The 20,243-nt window shown below is 42.3% G+C and overlaps 3 protein-coding genes across 7 annotated transcripts; 1 reads left to right on the top strand and 2 right to left on the bottom strand.

Moving 5' to 3' along the window:
- Positions 1-1,597: 1,597 nt before the first annotated feature.
- Positions 1,598-5,892, bottom strand: b3galt6 (UDP-Gal:betaGal beta 1,3-galactosyltransferase polypeptide 6). Of its 5 annotated transcripts, XM_062398281.1 has the most exons (4): positions 5,464-5,892; positions 5,139-5,253; positions 4,958-5,054; positions 1,598-4,840 (listed from the first exon to the last, which is right to left on the bottom strand). In XM_062398281.1, the coding sequence occupies exon 4, from the start codon at positions 4,828-4,830 to the stop codon at positions 3,811-3,813; it is 1,020 nt and encodes a 339-aa protein (XP_062254265.1). In that variant the 5' UTR covers positions 4,831-4,840; positions 4,958-5,054; positions 5,139-5,253; positions 5,464-5,892; the 3' UTR covers positions 1,598-3,810. The 5 variants fall into 5 exon arrangements, 4 of the variants coding, with proteins under 4 accessions (XP_062254265.1, XP_062254263.1, XP_062254264.1 ...); XR_009923269.1 differs by lacking the exons at positions 4,958-5,054; positions 5,139-5,253 and having other exon boundaries at positions 1,598-2,161; positions 2,949-4,840; XM_062398279.1 differs by having other exon boundaries at positions 5,139-5,892.
- Positions 5,893-7,775: 1,883 nt separating this feature from the next.
- LOC133963754 (dnaJ homolog subfamily C member 16-like) lies at positions 7,776-17,730 on the top strand. The gene is made up of 15 exons (XM_062398277.1): positions 7,776-8,164; positions 8,277-8,343; positions 8,894-9,039; positions 10,339-10,514; positions 11,736-11,920; positions 12,261-12,365; positions 12,506-12,664; positions 12,801-12,931; positions 13,139-13,316; positions 13,535-13,717; positions 13,809-13,885; positions 14,051-14,131; positions 14,395-14,484; positions 15,560-15,730; positions 15,992-17,730. Exons 1-15 carry the CDS (start codon positions 7,986-7,988, stop codon positions 16,479-16,481), a joined length of 2,418 nt encoding a protein of 805 aa, XP_062254261.1. The 5' UTR covers positions 7,776-7,985; the 3' UTR covers positions 16,482-17,730.
- On the bottom strand, positions 17,189-20,241 carry cdab (cytidine deaminase b). Its single transcript, XM_062398282.1, has 4 exons — positions 20,002-20,241; positions 19,145-19,256; positions 18,747-18,804; positions 17,189-18,163 (listed from the first exon to the last, which is right to left on the bottom strand). The coding sequence occupies exons 1-4, from the start codon at positions 20,201-20,203 to the stop codon at positions 18,023-18,025; spliced, it is 513 nt and encodes a 170-aa protein (XP_062254266.1). The 5' UTR covers positions 20,204-20,241; the 3' UTR covers positions 17,189-18,022.
- Between the last annotated feature and the right edge of the window lie 2 nt (positions 20,242-20,243).

The following is a 20,243-nucleotide window of genomic DNA, read 5'->3' as shown; positions in this document are numbered from 1 at the left end:
GAAACAAACAAACTAATTTAAGACTTCAATAAAAATGTCACTTTTTCTTAATTTTCAAAACAAAGTAAGCTTTTGTTTGTGGGATTATTTTTTTTTTATATGGTTACTGTATTTGCTTTTTCTTCATCTTTTTCTGCAATTAACAACGCAATTTTAAAGTCCATTCTGTAAAGGGAGATTACATACTTGCCTTCTGTTCTTTCAGGTGTCAGAAAGACGAAATGCAAGAGGTGAGGTGCAATAAAACGTTTTTTTTTATATCGTTTGATTGAATCCAAAGAAAGAATATCCACATTGGTTCAGAACTCACAGTCCTTCACCTTTAAAAAGTCCCTGTTCCAGATGTTGCACTCATACAGTGTGTAGCCCACTGGATGAAACGCTGACAGTGATATGTGACTGTGTGATTTATGTTTGTCAGAGAGACATCCCTGCTGGATGGTTTAACCTCACCAGGGGATTGAGAATCAACAACAGGAGGATGGTGACCTCATCAAGCCCAGGAAGCCGCCAAATCCCATCGTGGCTCCTCACAAAGAGCTGCTCTCCTTCCACAGGCGGTGAGAAAAAACTGAACCCTGTAAATGATCAGGTCGCAGGTGGTTATTGAAAATTATGTATATTACTGGCAATGAGCATAAACTAAAGCAAAAAAAATGCTTAGGTGTTGTTAACGCTGCTCGAGTCAAAGTTACAACGCCTCATCACCGATGATCTCTCAGCAGGGGGCAGGTGCTCTCACTCTTGTGCCTGAGACAGCACGATGCAGCAGAGATTACAAGTCGTAAGTATAGGGAGAGCAAAGGACACAACCTATTGCCTTTCTGGATATATTGAGGACTCCCGCAGTTATTTGTAAATAAAGAACCTTGTTAAGGAGCATGTTCCTGATGTTTTCCTGTCTTGCATTGTGAGCTTAAGGAGAAGAAAAGGAACGAGATCCTACAGAACGTGCCGGAGTTGGTCCGTGTGAGAGGAACCTTGAAGCACGTCCAAACTTTTTCATCACGACAACCAGAGTAAATAGTGGAATTACATCTGGAGGATCGTCCTCTGCAGCTATGGCCGACGCTGATGCCATTTTTTTTATTGATTAGGGAAATTATTTACCCTTAGTCCAGCACTCGATAGTGCTATCATATTACTAGCATTTCTACTAAAATAAGTTGTGTGCTAAATGTAAAATATATTTAGTAGCGAGTAAGGTATCAAAAATTCAGCCCAAGCAACCTCTCTTTAAAACTAATTACTGGAGGCCTTAAAGCAGAAAACTAGTAAAACCTAGTGCACTCATAGATTTAGAATAATTTAATACTTTCACTTTGTACCCGTCTTCTTGTATCCCTCTATTAATACATATAAACACTATTTTTCATTGTTTGAGAAGTTTTCATTAAACTACTACCTTCCCAAGGTCAAGCCCTGTGGTGCTTGTGCTCATATCCTCCACCACTTCTGAGGAATAAACTTGTGAGCTTCTATTCTAAATTATACTGTAAATACATTTTCTTTTAATCCAAAAATCTGTTCTAAAACTAGAAACATTTAGTTCCATTTAGTATGTATGGAACTGACAACTCAAATACAGTGTACGTAGTCTCCTTCCAAAAATGTTTTATATATAGATAGAGGGAGAATATAAGCAACAGGATAATAAAACATCCAGGGAGGCTGACCAAAAAGCAAACACTGAAATTGGATTAATCAGAACAGCAGCCGCAGGAATGAAACTTGCGACTCTTTATTTCCTGAACCTCGTCGTCTCCTTTATTCAAAGCTGCTGTACACATTTCACATGTTCTGAGACTCAGTTGTTGACATCAGGGAGTGAGTTAAGGTTATAGCGCTTTACATCAGATAAAATAAGTCTATAATAATGACTTATGGACCTTTACTTAGTTAAAAAGTGACAAAGTGCCAGCTGCTAGGTTTCTCCAGCTACGACCACACTAACACATTTTCATTTTTAAAAAAGCGTTTCAAAAAACAATCTCTGTCCAGGCGAGTGTTTTAGCTCGGGTCATAAATAATCTTTGTACACAATAACACACCTGAAAACATTTATAACATATCCATAAACATACACTTGTCACGCGTTTACAGGTGTTACCAGGAAGCAGATTGTCTTCTCGTCTGTCAGTTGGTTAGTGGCAGGAAAATACTATGAAAACAGAAGAAAAACTGCATTGGTAAAAAAAATCCAGAAATGTCTTTTCTTGATCCAATGACCAAGTGGAAATACTGAAGTTAGTAAAAACTTTGCATTCACGGCTGGTAGTTGAGTTGTCACTGATGAATCCCACCAGGGTGTATTCGTCATAATTTCCAAAAGTCTCCATTTTAGAAACATGACAACTCCAAAGTAGTGTGGGCGCCAGTAAAGGTATCAAAAGTTGAAGATGCTTTTTGAAACCAAAACATAACAAACACATACGCCCTGAAATGGAGACTGTTGGAAATGCTGCTGGCTCTGTTTTATTTTGAAAACTCTGGGGTTTCGTCTGGACGGACATAAGTGGAGACCTTTGGAAGTGATGATGCAGTCATGCATGTTTGATTCCAGATTGAGTCTCATCAGTCACGACTTAATTCCAGTGGTATACTGTTTAACAAGAAAGTTTTAACATGGACTTGGCCTGTAACTGGGGTGTGCTACAAATAAACATTCACAAACTTGAAATTTCCATTAAGAAAAAGTAGTGTTGTGAATCAGGAGACATTACATGGATTTAAATATCATCCTAGACTCCTCATGAAGGCTCCAGTATAATGAGTGAGAAGGCCTGCTGAATAAAACACATTCGACCATTTCCTCTAACACATTCTGTGCAACTCCAAACACCTTAAACCTCATGTACCGTAAACATTCACATGGGAACATTTCTTCTCCATTAGTTATGTGAATTACATGATTCCCCCCCATGTTTATAAATACATATTCTACTCACACACAGCAAACTCCATCCACTGTGCTCCTGTCGCGACCCAGTACCAGTGTGGTCTTTTGCTGAAGAATAAATTAATAATAAATTAAATACAAAAACATTGCTTTCACAAAAAAGAACATCATGGCAGGGTTAAATACTACCATCTGCGTTTCCCACTTCTATCTACGACACGTAAGAAACTCCACACATCAAGTTGGACGATATTTAGCGAGAGGTACAGCAGAAGAAGCACAGAGAGGTGAGAGAAGTAGGCCACCGCCATGGTGCCAAGGAGATCGCCGACATTATCATGGGTCTAAGTAACAAGGCCAAAGGAGTTTACAGGTCAACAGAGAGAGAAGGTGGAAGATGGCTTCTGATTCAGGGTCAATGGATAATATTTATCAGCCATTTGAAGTTAAAGATTTGTGCTTATAAAACCCCATTGTAGTGGAGATTGATTTTTTCCTTTCACCTCTTGAACACTTTTATGATCCTTTATTCTGTTTATGGAAACAAAAAATAGTATAATTTAATGACTTTTTCTCAAAGAACACTAGCTCTAAAAACCACTCCAGTCTCTCTATATATGTATTTCTCAGACCTGTTCTGAATTACCATGGAGACTATTAAAACCAATATCCATCTAGATCCTCTGTCCTGGATGGAAAAAAGATCTGTAAAGAACTCAATCAAGTGTTGTTGTTTTTTTAACTAGAAATGAGGTGTCTGAACAGAATTCATGTTTTTACAATGTAATGTATGGTACCTATTACACAACATTAAAACCATGTAATAGTCCTGAATTGGCTGAAAAACCTTATCCCTTACTTTCACAGAGTAAGACGACACAAATCAAAAGCCAACTTCCATGGTTTCAGATTTAAGGAATGCCATCCTTCCTCTGGCAGCACTGTGAGGGTGGCACACTCCAGTCATACACATAGGACAGTCGCAGCCTGACTTCCTCCTTGCAGAGCCGGCCGTCGCGCTGCAGAGTCTGGTGTTTCTCCAGCATGTCCTCCAGGCTCTGCTTATGTGTGACCAGATATTTGTTGTTGCAACCACGCGACTTGTACTCTGTGTCAAAGCGCGGGTCATGCGTCCGCCGGACATCCACTGGTCCCAGCCAGGCCCCCAGCGACACGTCCTCGCTCTGCCACGTCTTCAAGTAACCTACGTTGAGATGTATGTAACGCACCAGGTCGGCTGAGAGGAAGTAGCCCCCGCCCAGTGCATAGGGCAGGTAGTAGTCACAAAGTTCCCAGGCGCTTTCCCGCCACTTGCCGGCTGTTTTCACCCTGCCTCTCCCTGAGAAGAAGCCCCAGTAGAGCCGGCTGGGTTCTTTTAACTTCAGTTCATCTTTGAGGAGGTCCAAGCGAGCAAATGTGTCATCATCCGCTTTGAAGACGAACTTGAACTCCACATTCTGGTCCAGCCAGGAGTACATGTGGAGCAGCTTCATTGTCAAGTTCTCGTAAGAATCTCGTAAGTCGGGCAGTAGGAGCAGGTCTTTGTGCCGCCCTTGCTCTGTGTTGATGTTCTGCATGTCCTCATTGGAAAGGCCCTGAGTTCCCACCACAAACATGGCAAGAACATCGGAGTCCCGCTTGGCAAGCCAGGTGCTTCGGATGATGCTCCTCCGCTCGGTGTACTTGGGTCCGGTTGTGATAAGGACCACGAGGAATGCTGACAAGTCTTTGGCTGTAGAGAGGGGGTTGTGCTGCTCTGGATGGGACTGCAAAACATTGGCACGAGGGGCCAAGCCTGGAGGATCCGGGTGGCCCTGTTTCAAGGTTTCTGAGGTGCACTTGGCCAAGAAGACAAGAACTATGGCAAAGCTGCAAACAGTGCCGAGGACCAGGGCTGTTTTGTGGCGGCAAACCAGACGTAACAGATTCATCGTGATGTGTCTGGAAGGAAAAATACAAAAGACTGTTAGTGTTATTGCAGTTTTAATTATAAGGTTCATAAAATTGTCTTTGCACCATTCATTTCTTCATTATAGAATCCTTGGGTAATTCATTTACCTAAGCTGTATGCTTTTCTTCAATAGACAACTAAAAGCATGATGATTGATTATAACAAATACAGTGAAATGTATTCTTCACTGGAGGGCACTAGAGGCTGAGAGGGAACAAGCAAATATATATAAGACACATTTAAATGTTCCATGATACAGTATGTAATCACACAGCACTGCATATTTACCTCAGCTTGTTTAACCGCTGTGATCACAGACATTACAGGTGTAAACAAACATGCATGCGCTTCAGGGTTGTCTGTGTCAGTCGTGGCATCGGACCCGTGGCAGCAGCGTCAAGACCTGTTTTCATTTTTTGACAGTTAGGATGATCATTTCTGCTCATGGATCACACATTTGACCTGGGAAAGCAGCAGCTGCAGAGCAGGTCAGCAGAGTAAAACCCTAACCCTGCGGTTCTGTAGTACCACCTGCTTGCTGGGCTCAGTATCTGAGCTGTTCACCGACCACACAGCAGCGAGCACAGATCGATTCCGAGGATGTGTCGGTTACCTGAGCGGAATGAAGTGTACCAGTCCCGGGGATGATGCAGGCAGAGCGGGCCACACACACATACAGTGGCTCCGTGGAGCTAACGCTAGCTAGCAGGGAAGGAGGCTCCGCGCACAGCTCAGTCCGCTGGATGTGAGCACACGCAGGCTGCTCATCGTGACCCAGAGACGAATGTGGAACCAGCCCGGTAAGCGGTGTTGGGCCGGCAGGTAACGACAGGCAGAGAGGGGGGTGTTAGCCTGTTAGCCTGTTAGCTGAGCCAGCTAACACAGCGCAGTATTCATCTCTTGCGAAGAACAGAGCCGTTCTTCTGTGCAGCTGCAGCAGCTGTGACGACACCGGAAGTGAAGCCCCCTGAAGAGAGAAGTGGCAAAAATCCCATAATAAACATCCATGTGTACAAACACTTAGTTTCCTTTGTGTTTCCGTAATTATTAAGAGGAACGTGTTTACAACCTAAATAAGTCGAACCCTAACTATGACAAAAAATATACCACAGCATATGAATTTTATAAAAAATGTATATGTATGGCTGTGGAGATTTATATATATAAATGTATTACATGTGAGATAGGACATCTGAATAGGGAGAATAATCACAGGAGAGCACTTGGTAAACAGCTGATGTTTGAAACATGCGCATTACACTCCACTGTCCTCTGCATTTATCCCCAACCCGAGATGGACAATGACCCGCCCCTGCCCTGCATCTGATTGGGTAAAATTTAGGCAAAAATATTCATGATTGGTAAAAATTTGGCAATACATTAGAATAAGCCAATCAGGGGCATGGTAGGGTCGGCTCTCCGCCCACCTAGCGTCTAGGGTTGCAGTGTCAACCAAAGCCGGATGTTATATGTGATAGTTTCAAAATTAATACACGTTTAGCCATGTGAACCATATAAGCCATGCCCAATGAATGGGGAACTTAAGTATTTTATCTCACCTTATCTTACCTCCAGCTTTACTAGACAGCAGAGTAGTCATCTTTGCAAGAGTCATTCATCTCCGCTGTCACCATTAAGGAGTTGTAAGAAGTTTGAAGAAGAAGATCTATGTTTCTATATACAGGCCCGTGCACAGATAGTCCCCTAGTGGTGCTCAAGCACTGGCCCTTTTGCCCTGGATGAGAAAAGTGCCCTTCTGCTGGAGCCCAATTTTTTCTTCATTCATCAATATTTAAGAATAGAAATTACTCTCTCTGTCATCAATTGATGATTGCTGGTTGTACATCAAATTGCCCTTGAAGGATATTAAAGATTTTCTTTTATGGACAACTTTGGTTAATCACAAGATAAACAAAGTAGCTAGAGCAGCAGAGGAACCCAGCAGCCAGCAGGGGGCAGCCTCAGGACATCACAGCAGACTGTGATTCTTGTAAGGCGTCTGAAGACAAGGTTGGAAATGTACTGGGTTATTCTCTAACAACAGAATGTTAAATCATCCAGTATCTAAAAGCCAAAAATATAAAAAAAAACTTATAAGTAAGGCTGTCAAATATATGGAGTAAGGTAGAAAATATCTTCTCTGAAGTTTTAGTGATGGTTTGTCAATATTATTGTGGTGCTTAATTCCTTGTGTTAATCAGCCGGCTGTGTGGCCTAGTCGGTAAGGCGTTGGCTTTCCCACAAGAGAGACCCGGGTACGAATTCCACTCTTTCCCATCTGATAATTATGCACAACATTGATTTATCTCATTTACAAAATTTGCAGCATAATGCCAAGAAAAGAGAGACTCCAAAAGCAGGAGGCTAGGTAACTGCAGCAAGCACCTCAGGGTAGCAGCTCTCTTTTATATTGGATCAGGCCATCAACTTGTAAAACAGATGAGGGAGAATCAGTGCCCTTTTTTTGGTTTGAGCACCTGCCCCCCAAAATGTCTGTGCACGTGCCTGTCTATATATCTATGTATCTATCTATCTATCCATCTATCTATCTATCTATCTATCTATCTATCTATCTATCTATCTATCTATCTATCTATCTATCTTTCACTTAAATTTACTTTTTTTATTCCTAAGAATTTTACTTTTGATATTTTTTATATTGAGTTAATGTAATGTGTCTGATTATTCCTATTCTTCTGGTATGTTTTGTTTATTCTCTGTATTTGACTATTGTAAATTAGGTTTACAAGTCAGCGAGTTTAAAATAAAGATTGCATGAATGGATGGATGGGTACCTTATATTTGTTTTTCATTCATAGTAATTCGACTAAAATACAGGTTAACGATCTCTCAAGCATTTAGTTTATGAGGCTTTTATGCTGAAATGTGTAACCGGAAGCTCAACCTGCCAGTGCCGGTAGTGACGCTTTGCTAATTGCTAGCGTCCTGCAAAGAAAATGGCCTGATCGTAGTAAAACAGTGTCCTTTCCTCTGTTTATTAACCTATCGTCCCTGGAGTCAGTCAACCCGACATGTAAATGCGTAGTTCGTCAGTCATTCATTAGCCTTGAAGCTGAACTTTGCCGGTAGCTGGATACATTGTCGGTAACGGTGGAGCAGGGACAGCTGCCAGCCATGACGGTGAGGAGAGCCAGCGGGATATGCCCGGTGTTACTCGCCATCTTCCTGCTGATTCTGGTCGAGCACTCGGTGGAGACAGCCTCTGACAATGACCCGTACAAAATCCTGGGGGTCAGCAGGAGCAGCAGTCTTCCAGAAATCAAAAGAGCCTACAAGAACCTGGTCAAAGAATGGTGGGTGACTCACGGAACCATGATCCGCACTGTTCACCTGTCACCTCATGTTTTAGCGACCTTCTTCTAACCCTGTATGATTCCTGGTGGCACGTGTGGCTTGTTTCCACAGGCACCCGGACAAGAATAAGGACCCCAAGGCTGAGGACACGTTCATCAAGATCGCCAAGTCATATGAGGTGGGTTGAAAAATGCATCACAACACACACACGTACACAATTTCACACACGCTCCAGCTGACACCTCTCAGCTGCAGTGTGTTTCCCACATTACTCTCTCTCTCTCTCTCTCACCCTCTCTCTCTCTCTCTCTCTCTCTTTCTGTTTCTGTGTCAGGTTCTCTTTCGTTTTTAGTATCCTTAAAGGGATAGTTAACCCAATAATGGATATTCACTCATTATGCTATCTATACTTCTGGAGTCTCAGGGGTAAACAGCGTTACAGCCAAATCCAATAAATTTGAAGTAACTGGGCGACATCTTCTTCAAACGTAAAACGATAGAAAAAACCACAACATGCCTCCGTACTGCTCCTGTGGTGTCATCCAAGTGTCCATACCCCGACATTCAAAATGGTGTCATTTACACACACGTTTTTATCCTAAATGTCCTCTGATATCCTCCTGCCTGGAGGTGCGTTCACGTTTGCGCACACACACTGCACAAGCTCGTGCCTCCACGCAGGGTATTTCTTTTCCAACACCATCTTCTCACTTCTGCCTTTCTCTCAGATCTTGTCGAATGAAGAGCGACGGTCCAACTTTGACCGCTACGGCCAGATGGATGAAAACCAGGCGTTTGGCCACTCCCAGCATCAAGGTTTCCGCAGCTTCCACAACAGCTTCTACTTCGATGAGTCGTTTTTCCAATTCCCCAGGTACTCACCATCACTTTATTCGTTTAGTCAGAATCAGAAAACAATGGTAGAAATATTTAGTTTGGATTCCTAAGCTTAAATTGGTCCCCGGCCATATGTTTCTTAAGACACCATTGGGGGAGGTGTAGATGAGCAGCTGAAAGTGTTGTCACAAATATTTACATACCAGTAAGCAGCTGTTACCTTTGTAGTGGGTGGTGTGACTCTAAATAAAGATGGCTGACAAATCTCTGCTACTCCTTTTGGAAAAAAATGAAGCCTTAATATCCTGCATATGGGTGCTGCCATCTTGACCTTTTGACATCGTTTGGAGCCAGAATTTATCCAGAACAGATTGAGGGATGGCGCTGCCCTATCACGGTCCCACTGATGCACACACTGGACCAATCACGGGTCAGACTCGGATGTCATTTTTTGACGTCCCACCCTGTTTTTCATAGCATCAAATAATTAATTAATAACAACTTCCTACAATGACAGTTACCATACAAATATGTATTTAACTTTGGTCCATGTCCCCTCTGAGGGGTTTATGATATACACCAGAGGGAGATTGAGATGCTTTGGCTTCACTTTTGGGAGCTGTCATGTCGTCCATCTTTATACACACCCTATCTGGTTGGACTCCTTGTGTTAGTGTTTAATTATTAATAACCTAGGGAATTACAAACAAATCCATTCTGAGCAAGAAGACAACATTTTCAGGTGTAGTTTTTTCCCTTTCCAATATTTTTGTCTCTTTATGGAAACTAGTGTGATCAAGTCCTGTTGAGCAGACCCATTAAGTAATTATTATTAATTAGTTAGTCAATCAATAGTATATGACAATATGTTATTTTTTGGCATCTTAGATATGGGCAGTTATAGTTTTTGGGATGACATGGAGGGAATTTCATTACATCTGGTAAATCATCCACTTGGACTCGACGGTGCTCAAAGGTCATTAGTACTTGACTTGGTTGGTGAAGGTTTACTATTGCAGGGCAGTTATCTAAGCAATTCTATCAATCTAATAGCGAAGCAATTTAAGACATTGAATTCAATTTAAATTTGTCATTTTAATTTTTGACTCATTGCTTGATAGGGAAAAAAACTGTTAAAATATAAAATTTCCTAGATTTTCAAGCTAAAAGTTCCTGGTAGAGCATATCTGCCTCTACTCAGCATGAATCAGGATGAGTAAGCAAGTTGGGAGTCCCAGACAGATTTCTCCCAGGTCAAGTCCTGACTGACTCACTGAGGCTGAGTCTAAAAACAGACCCACTGTTATGCCTCCGCTGTTTTGTGTTGCTCCTCCAGGTCCAGGGACTTTGCCGACAGCAAGTACCTGCTTCACCACGCACAGTTTAACAGCGACGTGCTCCCAGACAGCCACAAGAGGCCGTACCTGATCAAAGTGACCTCTGAGTGGTGCTTTGCCTGTGTCCACATTGAGCCTGTATGGAAGGAGACGGTGCAGGAGCTGGAGCCGCTGGGTAAGTCTGCTGTCACCACACTCCCTTTCCCTCTGCCCCCAGAAAACCCTCAGGATCCACGCTGGCTTTCCTGAAAGCATCCCAACATACGGCTGATGTGCGCTCAGTGGAAGGCCATTAGGACAAATGTGTTCAGATGCTCTACAGCGAGATGGCAATTTCTTTAATTATTCATCAGGGTTTATTTGTTCTTCTAGGTTTCCAGGGATAGAGAGTTAAGGCAAGGGAGGAATTCAGGCCTATGCAACAGTTGTTTGGTACCGATGGATTTTAAGTTGTTGGGTTAATTCTGCCAGTTATACCCAATGTTTATTAGATGAAGTCTGATGTTTAATCCCTGGAAATACAGTATATCCTGCATGTTATTGTAACCCACTTCTCTTTACTGTGCAAATGACACCAGTAATAAAATCTGGAATTTGCTTTCACGGTTCACCATATAAACATAGATTTTAGCTGGATGTAGCCTAAAGTTGGTCATTTCCTAAAGCCATATTTCATTTAGTCTGATATAAACAATGTTTTTGTCGAAAATATTCTTGTAATTCTCCCCTTTTTGTCCATTTCGCTGCAGAGCATCACAACGAGCTGGATATTGAACATGTTTGACAAATGATTATATTATATTATTTCTAACATAGTAGCAGTTGCCTGTTAACACATTAAACCAGCAGCAGTAGTCTTCATTTATAGAATTGTGTCGTGGTAAACAGACAAAAAATGAGTTCCAATATCCCCTCACTTCCTTTTCACTTTATTCACCAGCCGGTTGCTAACGTTGCCTGCCTGTTGTTTTGTTGTTATTAGTCAGCGTCTAGATAGTTTAGAGGTTCACTTTGCTGCTGTGAGCAGAAAGGCAGCTGCCGACCATCACCCAGAACAGAGCAGTGGGCTGTAAAGCCATGACAATAAGTAAAGGATACTATAACAAGCCCTGTACATCTGAGGGGAACCACACAGTAGGTTCATCGTTCTTTGTCGCTTAGTCTCTCCAAGCAACAGCTCTCCATTAGTAAAGTAAAATGATTTTTCAAATATAAATATTGTGCACCAATCGGCTATCTTGCCTTTGTTTTTCTGACACATTTGTCTTTGATTATAGAATTACCTTAGAGTTTATGAGCCCACATTTTTTTTTTTTCCCCTTCAATACCAGAGAACTTTGTGTTTTTTCGTTGCCCCCCTGTATCAACTATGAATGAATTTTTTCCTTTACACCAGGTGTGGGTATTGGCATCGTGGACCTGGGTTCTGAGCGCCGCCTGGCTAACCAGCTGGGAGCCCACCGTGCGCCCTCCATCATTGGGCTGGTGAACGGCAGGGTGACCTTCTTCCATCAGGCTGTGGTACGGGAACACCTTCAGCAGTTCATTGAAGACCTGCTGCCCTACAAACTGGTGGAAAAGGTAACTTCAGCTAGCACAGATACGATAGTGCTACTTTTTTTAATATAATTTATCGACCTGATAAGTAAATACCTGTAAAGCAGTTTTTTGTACATAGAGGCTTAATGATTCCCAGCTGTTTATACTTGGAAATATAGACCTGATTGAGGTTACATATATTTATATACAAGTCATCATGTCTTTGAAGATTCTCAGCCATCAGCAGGACTTGCTAAGTTTCTTGAAGTTTAACTTCTCATCTGAAAGGCTTGTAGCCTACTGTTCTGAATATATTCCCTTTTGTTTCCATTTGAATTAATGTCTATTGTTTCTTTTTTACTTTTTACTTTTGTTTCTCCAGATCACAGATAGCAACTACCTGACTTTTCTGGATAACTGGCATGAGGAAAATAAGCCCAGTGTTCTGTTGTTTGACCAAGTCCCAATTGTTCCCCTGCTCTACAAAGTAAGACACACACACACACAGACACACACACAGATCGTCAAAAGAGTACCGTGATGTTTTTAGAATCCTCCTTCACATTTTGTTCTCTCCATTTTTGTTAAAGTGTTTGTTTGTGCCTCTCTAATCTTCCCACCCTCCAGTTGACAGCGTTTGCCTTCAGAGACTACGTGCGCTTCGGCCAAGTGGACCAGGGCGACACGCACTGCACTCGGCTCCTGCGGCAGTTCAACATAAACACGTATGCCCCCACCATGATGCTGTTTAAAGAGGACACAGAGAAGCCTGTCGACATCATCCAGGTACACCCTGCGCTGCCTGCACAAAAAATCCCTCCAGCTATATCTGAATATTCTGGCTACATTTATACTGCTCCACCAATCTGCTCGAACTTTGCCTTTCATGTTGTTTAGACCCCTTTAACTTTCTCTCTCCCAGGCCAGAGGGTTGAAGCGACAGATCATGGATGAGTTTGTCTCCAACAACAAGTTCCTGCAGGTGCCACGACTCGTCAACCAGAAGCTTTTTGATGAGCTGTGTCCTGTCAAGCAGTTCCACCGACGGAGGAAGTAAGACACGTTATTAGGAGAATTATAAGCTGCGTTTAGTCTTTATATCTTCCATGGCTCTCCTGTTCCTGTCTTCTTTTTGCCACATTTAACCAAACAAACTTACTAATAATACAGCAACTGTAAGAAGCTTAGTTCCATAGGGAATAGTTTGATAGGCATCGTGAGAATATCTTGGCTTTTTTGATTGACCTGAGCGGTTCACAGGTATTGTGTGCTACTGATCACTGGTGAGGACCAAGCCTTTCATCCAGGCAACAAGGCTTTCCTCGACTTCGCCACGGCCAACAGAAAAGACGTGCTGCGCTTTGCATACGTATACCAACGTCAGCAGCCGCAGCTGTGTCAGGCACTGCTCCAAAATCAGGTTTCACTCTCACCTCAGGTCAGTGGAAAACACACACACACACACACACACACACACACACTAATGCTATTCTTTAATACCATACAGTAAGGCAAACCTCTTTTGTAAATTGAAATTTTCCATCTATAAACAAACGCGCTTGCAAAACGTGAACACACACAACTTAATGAGTCATATCACAGATTTGTTTCAAAGCCTCACTTCACAGTGTAAGTGCCCTTTAATGCTGCTGACAGGTGGTGATCCTGGAGAGGCGGACCCAGGCGGGTAAGGTCCTGTACCGCTCGGTGAGTGGCGGCTGGAACGGCAGCGAAGAAGACAAGTACCGCCTCCAAGAACAGCTGGAGCTCCTTCAAAAGGATCCCACGTATCTGAGCTTGGACGCCACTCTGCCAGAACTCAACAACGAGATGGCCCCGGTAAGTCACAGCAGACACACACTCCCACATCTATCGTGTGACTAATCAGACTCTTTTTTTTTACACTCTCACTCCTTTTTTCCTCTCCCAGATTTTTATAATTCAGTGGATGAACGTGGCGTATGATTACATTCTTCAAATATATGATGACCTTCTCTATTCAAACTGGTAAGACGACACTCCCACAGGAATCTGCTGCACTTTAGCTGATGAAATGTATCAGAAGCTCACTCACTGTCCTGCATCATGGACACTCTCATAGTGTGAGGCACCTCCTATTATGGTTGATATGGACTCCACATGTTTCAATACTACCTGTTTTTTCTCCTCAAGGCGAGAGATGATGCCCATTCTGTCCTTGATCTTCTCAGCTCTCTTCATTCTTTTTGGCACCGTCATCATCCAGGCCTTCAGGTGAGATGCACAGCTCAGCCTGAGACATTATATTAACATGCCTAAACGTTTGACTTGAATTTAAATATTTTTTGCCTAATGATACTGAACAGTTCTGCAAACAGATCTGTATCTTTATCTTTTGTTTAGATAATATGTCTTTTATTTCTACCTGATTATTCCTATTTTTCGCTCCAGTTGAGTAAAACTCTGGCTGAATAGTGTCCCTCCAACTCTATTCAGAGCGTTTTGCTGATGATTGCTTTTCTGTGGTCTATTTTCAGTGAGCCAGGTGAGGACAAACCCCGGAAACCAAAGCCAAAGGAGCAACCACAGACTGAGGATGATGCATCCAGTAGAGCAAGTACTTCAAGGTAACATAAGCTGCCTTCAGACATGCACTGAACTCTGGACATCCTCCTGAAGTTATCCAGATGGACTGTATGTGAGAACACAAATATCTGAGTCAGTTTCTCTGGACTCTCTCCAGCCAGCCTGCTGTGAGCGAGTGGGTGTGTTGATAACATCTCTAAGGCACATCAGACACAAAACAAAAAAGAATGCAAACATCTCAGGATGAAAACGAGGACCCATACATGCAGAAGACGCCAAGAAAGATGTCAAAGGAGACAGACAACAAGAGTACATAGCTTTTGATGATAAGAGCCAACACCAGTGATTATTTACATTTAACAAAAACTTGTGATCTCCGCAGCAAAATTTAAACATCATGTCCTGTCTCCTGCACAATACACCCAGGTGCCACCCCTCACCTGAACGCTCTGGATAGTTTCCTGTATCTGATCCGGGCAATCTCCTGCTTCGTTATTCATCTGGGAAAGGCAACTTCCCTATTGTCTGGATTATTCTGAGTTCATGTCTGAAAACAGCTGCAGTTTAAGCAAACACACTCTGAGTGCCTTTTAGAACTTTCCTCCGTGTATCTAAGTGTCAGGACTGTGAGGCTTTTGTGGTTTCTTCTAACTAAAGCACACCCTGGAGTTATAAAACCTCTCCTGTTACCAAATGGGAAAGTCTTTCATTATTCATTTATTCATGATATAATATGGTTTTGATTTATTCATATTTTACTCACTCCAGCAGTGATAGATAAAAAGAGAGAAGAAATATGAGCAGCTGAGTGCATCCTCCTCTTTAGGCTAATGCCAGATATGTTAAATATTGTACACAGCTACAACAAAAACATTAACTAGATCTCAACTCTAGAAACTGACTTGACTGAGCAGTAAGTATTTTAAAATCTCTCCTTCCCCATCAAGGTATTTAAAGGATCCACTCTTTTTGGTTACATTATGTATTCCTTTTCTACAGTGACCCCCTCTTATAACAACAGCTCCATAAACAATTGGAGGACAAAACCCTCAACCCACAGTTATATAATTCCCACTTTCCTTCAACTCAACATCTGTCTCTCTTGTGTCCATGCAGTCGTCCTCCTAAGAAGAACTTTGTGGAGGTGACGGAGCTGACTGACATCACGTACATCAGTAACCTTGTCAAGCTGAGGCCTGGACACATCAACGTTGTGCTGGTGCTCACCAACGCCTCCAACAAAGCCTTGCTCGGGAAATTTGCCAAGGAGGTTTTTTCTTTCTCTGGGTAAGTGTCAGTCTTCAGTGTTGTGGAGGTTTTTGTGCACTTTTCATTATTTTATGTATTGTTTAGGAATTTGGGCCTCTCTAACATTGGGCTTGTTTTTATGTATATAGAATGAATATAGTACCAGGGAAAAGGTCACGGAGTGATACTAACACTATCTATTATCTTATTTATCTCGGCCACTAAGATGCCCCAGTGGCATGTTTTTTACGAACCATTGCTCTTTCCACCGATTAATCCCAAACTGCTCTGCCACTACAGGACTCAGACCCTCCATTTCTCTTTCCTTAACGCGGATAAGCACTGCTGCTGGATGCCGACACTCCTTCGCTCAGCCTCTGACGCTGCGGAAAGCGAGGGCCACTCTGATGAAGACGAGGAGCCTTCAGACTACGCTGGATACGTCCTGGCCCTCAACGGCCACAAGAAGTACTTTTGCCTCTTTAGACCCGTCTTCACAGGGGACGATCCCAGCGACTCCTCATCGGATGCGTCATTTTCCTCTAACAGCAAGAGATCATCCCGCTCCAGGTCCAGGTCCAGCTCCCACTCTCGATCCCGGTCCCATTCCAGGGAAGATGGGGCTGGCCCCAAGAGAGGCTCCAGCAGGGCCACAAGCATAGAGGTGCACCATAAGCTCGATAGACTGGGGCTGTGGATGGAAAGACTAATGGAGGGCACCCTGCCCAGATTACAGGTCCCTGCATGGCCCTCACTGGATGATAGCGCTAACTCTTCCAGAGAAAGCTGAGGTCAAAGTAAGATTGGTTGAGATGGCCTCCTAATAACTGCTAGAAATATATTACAGGTATCAAATAATTATTTAATTTCTCTTTTGCACAGTAAAGTTACTGCCCTGAACATTTGCAGCCAGTTTACAGAATGTGATAAACCCAGCAAAGACTAGGTGTGAGCTGCATGACACCACATCACGTCTTCAGCACAGAGCGCAAAGACAGGAGAAATTTTTTAAGTAAAAAAAACAAAACAGAAACTGCATGGAGTTTCCTCTGTGGTATCTTAGAAATATCTTTACCTTTCTTTGCATTGTTCTCTCCTCCTTTACTTAAATCTCTGGATTTTTAAATGGTGAAGTCGCAGTTCGTGATCAGTGCAATTTCTTTCGTGCTTGAGGCCACTGAACCATCCAGAGCATCTAACATGTGATTTAAGACAGATGTCTGTCATTAGTGCAACCTCTGATCAGCTCTGCTGTATGTGATCAGATCTCCACCTTTTTTTTGTTTGGAAGCAGCTGAATGAGATTAAAAACATACAAATAGAGCCCGCTGAGCTGAATTTATAGATAAACAATTAGTTTTGTTTTTTTTAGGAGTTTAACTTGATTCATGACCTTTTTTTGCTAATAGAGCTGATGCAACCCTTTTTGATTCCAGGTATCAAGATAAAGTTCACAGCATGATGAAAAGCAATAACCAACATATTCACATAACAACATTAACATTAACATTTATATTTTTAATTCAGGATTGATTGTCAGGGTTGATCCTGATGTTTTTCTGCTCAGATCAGATCTCCAGTTCTTGCTTTATCTCTGTGTTGATTCTCTTGTTTAGGGATTGAACAGGAAATATTCTGTAAGTTGATCCCACAAAGTTGAAACCCCCCTTTTTGTCTTTACAGTTACATGGCCTGATTATACTTGTGTGTTAAGCTCTTTGTCTGAATCAGGGAGAAATTTATAATTTTGCCCCATTATCCCAGCCCTCAAACGTGTTATTGTTAATGCATGGAATAATTAGACCTCAAATCACTTATAAATGCGTAGTGAATATGCACTGGCAATGTTAATGTTTCACCCCCCCTGTCTCCCGAATTTGATTCATTTGCATCAGAAAAAATATTTTTCAGTGCACTGTAACTCAGAATGTTTTTTCTTTTTACATCCAAATCCCACTGTGATGAATACTGATGTGTAACTTATTAAAAGAAACTCCTTTTAAAACAGTTTATTTATTAAAATATGTGGATGAGTTTGACCTGCGTTGAAATTTGTCTTTTCCCTTCAGGCTTTTTTCTAACTAATAAATATATTTTTTATCTACAAAAATACAGCTTTCCAAGTGTTAATGTAGGTAAATGAATGCTTCTTACAGTTTTTTGCTACAGTATACAAAGACTAAATTTAAATATTATCAATTAGCTAATTATAAACGAAACATTGACCATAAATATAACTAATGCCTACGAACAAATGTAAAGCATGTGCATTCCATGCAGCACCATGGCATGATCATTCAAAGATCATTAGTTTGGCTACAGCTTAAAGGCTCAGTACTCATTGGGAATGTCGATCACTTTCTTCATGGACAGGTCCTCGGGGCCGAAGGACAAAGGCAGCAGCTCGTCCACAGTCATCTTCAGGCACGAGCCGTCCGGCTTTGACAGGTACACGTCCCAATTAGATCCAAACTGCAGAGGAAAGAAAAATATCAAGAATTGATAGATAAATCTGCAGACAAAGCTCCAGGCAGCACACAGCATGTGAAACATCTGAGCTTTCTACTCCACTTAAACAATGTTGTTACATGTCTTCTATATCTTTTAAAGTAATCAATAATGAGATTTTAATCTCTGATCCAATCAGAGCAAGCAGGTCACATTAGACCCCGCCTCCTTCATAAGAGCAAAGTGACCCAGCAGCAGCAGCTCAATTAAAAAAGTTAATGTGGTACTCTTGCTTTTTATACAATCACTATTTACAAGCAAGTGCATACTTTTACTCAAGTAGAGAAGCTAATATCGAAGCTAACTTTTACTTTTAATACCTTAAGTATACTTAAAAGCAACTACTTACTTTTGCTCAGGTAGAACAGTTAATGTGGCTATTTTACTTGAGTACGTTATTGCCTATCTCTTCTTCTACTTTCCTATACGTCTGATTGCTTTCTCCATCAAGTCGCTGAGAAAAATTCACTCTGTCCTAAAATGAGAGCTTAACACTTCACAGACTGGAAACTGAGAGCTCCGTCACCGAGATGGGCAGAGACAGTACCTCTCTCATGAACTGCCTGCAGCCACCACAGGGCGAGATGAACTGGTCGTTCAGGTCACTGCAAAGAGCGTATAATGAGAAAGCATTATTCAAAACATGAACAACCAGTATTTTCAAATGGGCAGACAAGCACTTGATTACGAAATCAGACGTCAGTGTTTGTATGTGTCCATGTTTAGGAGTACTGCCATTATTGCGCCACCAGTGGGTCAGTTGGTTGGTTCATGTTGTGGGACATAAATGGGGGAAGTTTGTTTCGGGTTTGATGAGGTTTTGTGACGTGCCCAATAATTGAGTCATGGTTTGGCATTTGAGTAATGGTGGTGATGACGCAAGGGGGGAAACGTCCTGTTTGTGTCAGAGAATCAGTCTTGCGTCACTCGAGAGGCGGAGGGTACCTGGCGACTGCAATGGCTTTGAATGATCTGTAGCCTTCCGACACCGCCTTTGACATGGCGTTCCTTTCGGCACACACACCCAAGTTGTAGCAAGCATTCTCCACATTGCAACCTGTCAAGCACATATCAGCTTTTGTTTAGTCACATTTGGGGGAAATAGGTAGTTAAAAGCTGAAATTGCAGAAAAAACAGAACTTTCACCATTAAGCAGGGGGCGGTCTGTTTACACCCTCTGAACTAGTCAAATAGTTACCCAGTGGGTCTTTGCACTCACAGCTGTTGGCAATGCATTTTGCCCCCCAGACAATTCTGCCGAGGGACACGTGACTCGCTAATCTTTGCACTATCCAGCAACATGGACAGAACAGTCCCGTCCTTGGCCTTTTTCTGTTGCTGGTGATTTGACATCCCAGTCAGTAAAACCAGTGCGTTTAAGGCAAATGCCAGGACCCGTTGAGGATTTTTTATATAATGGTCTGCTGCAGAGAGAGAGACACGTTCAACTCAAACCTTTACTCTGAGCTTTTTGTGTGTTGTCATGGAATCATTAACATCTAACTGCTACCAAGCAAATGATCAATTTCCATGTACTTTGGATTTTAATTTTCACTCCTGCCACATGTCAGATGACCTCAAATGACAACAAAGCAGTGAGAATTGACTCACATGTTACGTAACACTGCAGCTCTGATAACGACATTTACAGATATATTCTACTAACACATTTAAATAATTCTGAACTATCAAAAAAATAATCAGATGCCCAAATCCTGGATGAACCTGTATTTCTACCATCATACCAAATATTGACTCAGATCCAACAACCCAGGAGAGTCCTTTACGTTTGTGTATTTTACCTGTGAACACACGGTTGTCGAGGGTCAGGAGAGCGGCCCCCACTCTGAATTTGCTGTATGGACAGTAGGCCTGCTTCTTTGCCTCCTGGGACTGGTGGATCAGCCTCTTGATTGTCTCCGGGGACAAGTGTCTGGAGCCCTGGTCTTCAGTGTGCATCACTTCCACGCTGAACTTCACTTTGTCCATCCTTGCCTGTTCCATGGCTGACTCGGTGAATGAGTCTGTTGTTGCTCAGCTTTAG

This window comes from Platichthys flesus, chromosome 2 (assembly GCF_949316205.1).
Source record: "Platichthys flesus chromosome 2, fPlaFle2.1, whole genome shotgun sequence".
NCBI classification, from domain to species: Eukaryota; Metazoa; Chordata; class Actinopteri; order Pleuronectiformes; family Pleuronectidae; genus Platichthys; species Platichthys flesus.
Note: the sequence above shows the minus strand (reverse complement) of the source record. Positions and strands in the feature narration are given on the sequence as shown.

What these genes read in the sequence shown, in the direction of transcription:
- cdab (XM_062398282.1), bottom strand. Translation starts at nt 20,203, where the DNA reads ATGGAACAGGCAAGGATGGACAAAGTGAAGTTCAGCGTGGAAGTGATG. An exon ending in CGACAACCGTGTGTTCACAG is followed by an intron (nt 19,257 to 20,001) that starts GTAAAATACACA and finishes TGTGCTTGACAG; the next exon opens with GTTGCAATGTGGAGAATGCT. An exon ending in AAAGCCATTGCAGTCGCCAG is followed by an intron (nt 18,805 to 19,144) that starts GTACCCTCCGCC and finishes CGCTCTTTGCAG; the next exon opens with TGACCTGAACGACCAGTTCA.
- LOC133963754 (XM_062398277.1), top strand. Translation starts at nt 7,986, where the DNA reads ATGACGGTGAGGAGAGCCAGCGGGATATGCCCGGTGTTACTCGCCATC. An exon ending in AGATCGCCAAGTCATATGAG is followed by an intron (nt 8,344 to 8,893) that starts GTGGGTTGAAAA and finishes CCTTTCTCTCAG; the next exon opens with ATCTTGTCGAATGAAGAGCG. An exon ending in TTGTTCCCCTGCTCTACAAA is followed by an intron (nt 12,366 to 12,505) that starts GTAAGACACACA and finishes CCCACCCTCCAG; the next exon opens with TTGACAGCGTTTGCCTTCAG.
- b3galt6 (XM_062398278.1), bottom strand. Translation starts at nt 5,525, where the DNA reads ATGTGTGTGTGGCCCGCTCTGCCTGCATCATCCCCGGGACTGGTACAC. An exon ending in GTACACTTCATTCCGCTCAG is followed by an intron (nt 4,841 to 5,463) that starts GTAACCGACACA and finishes TTTTCCTTCCAG; the next exon opens with ACACATCACGATGAATCTGT.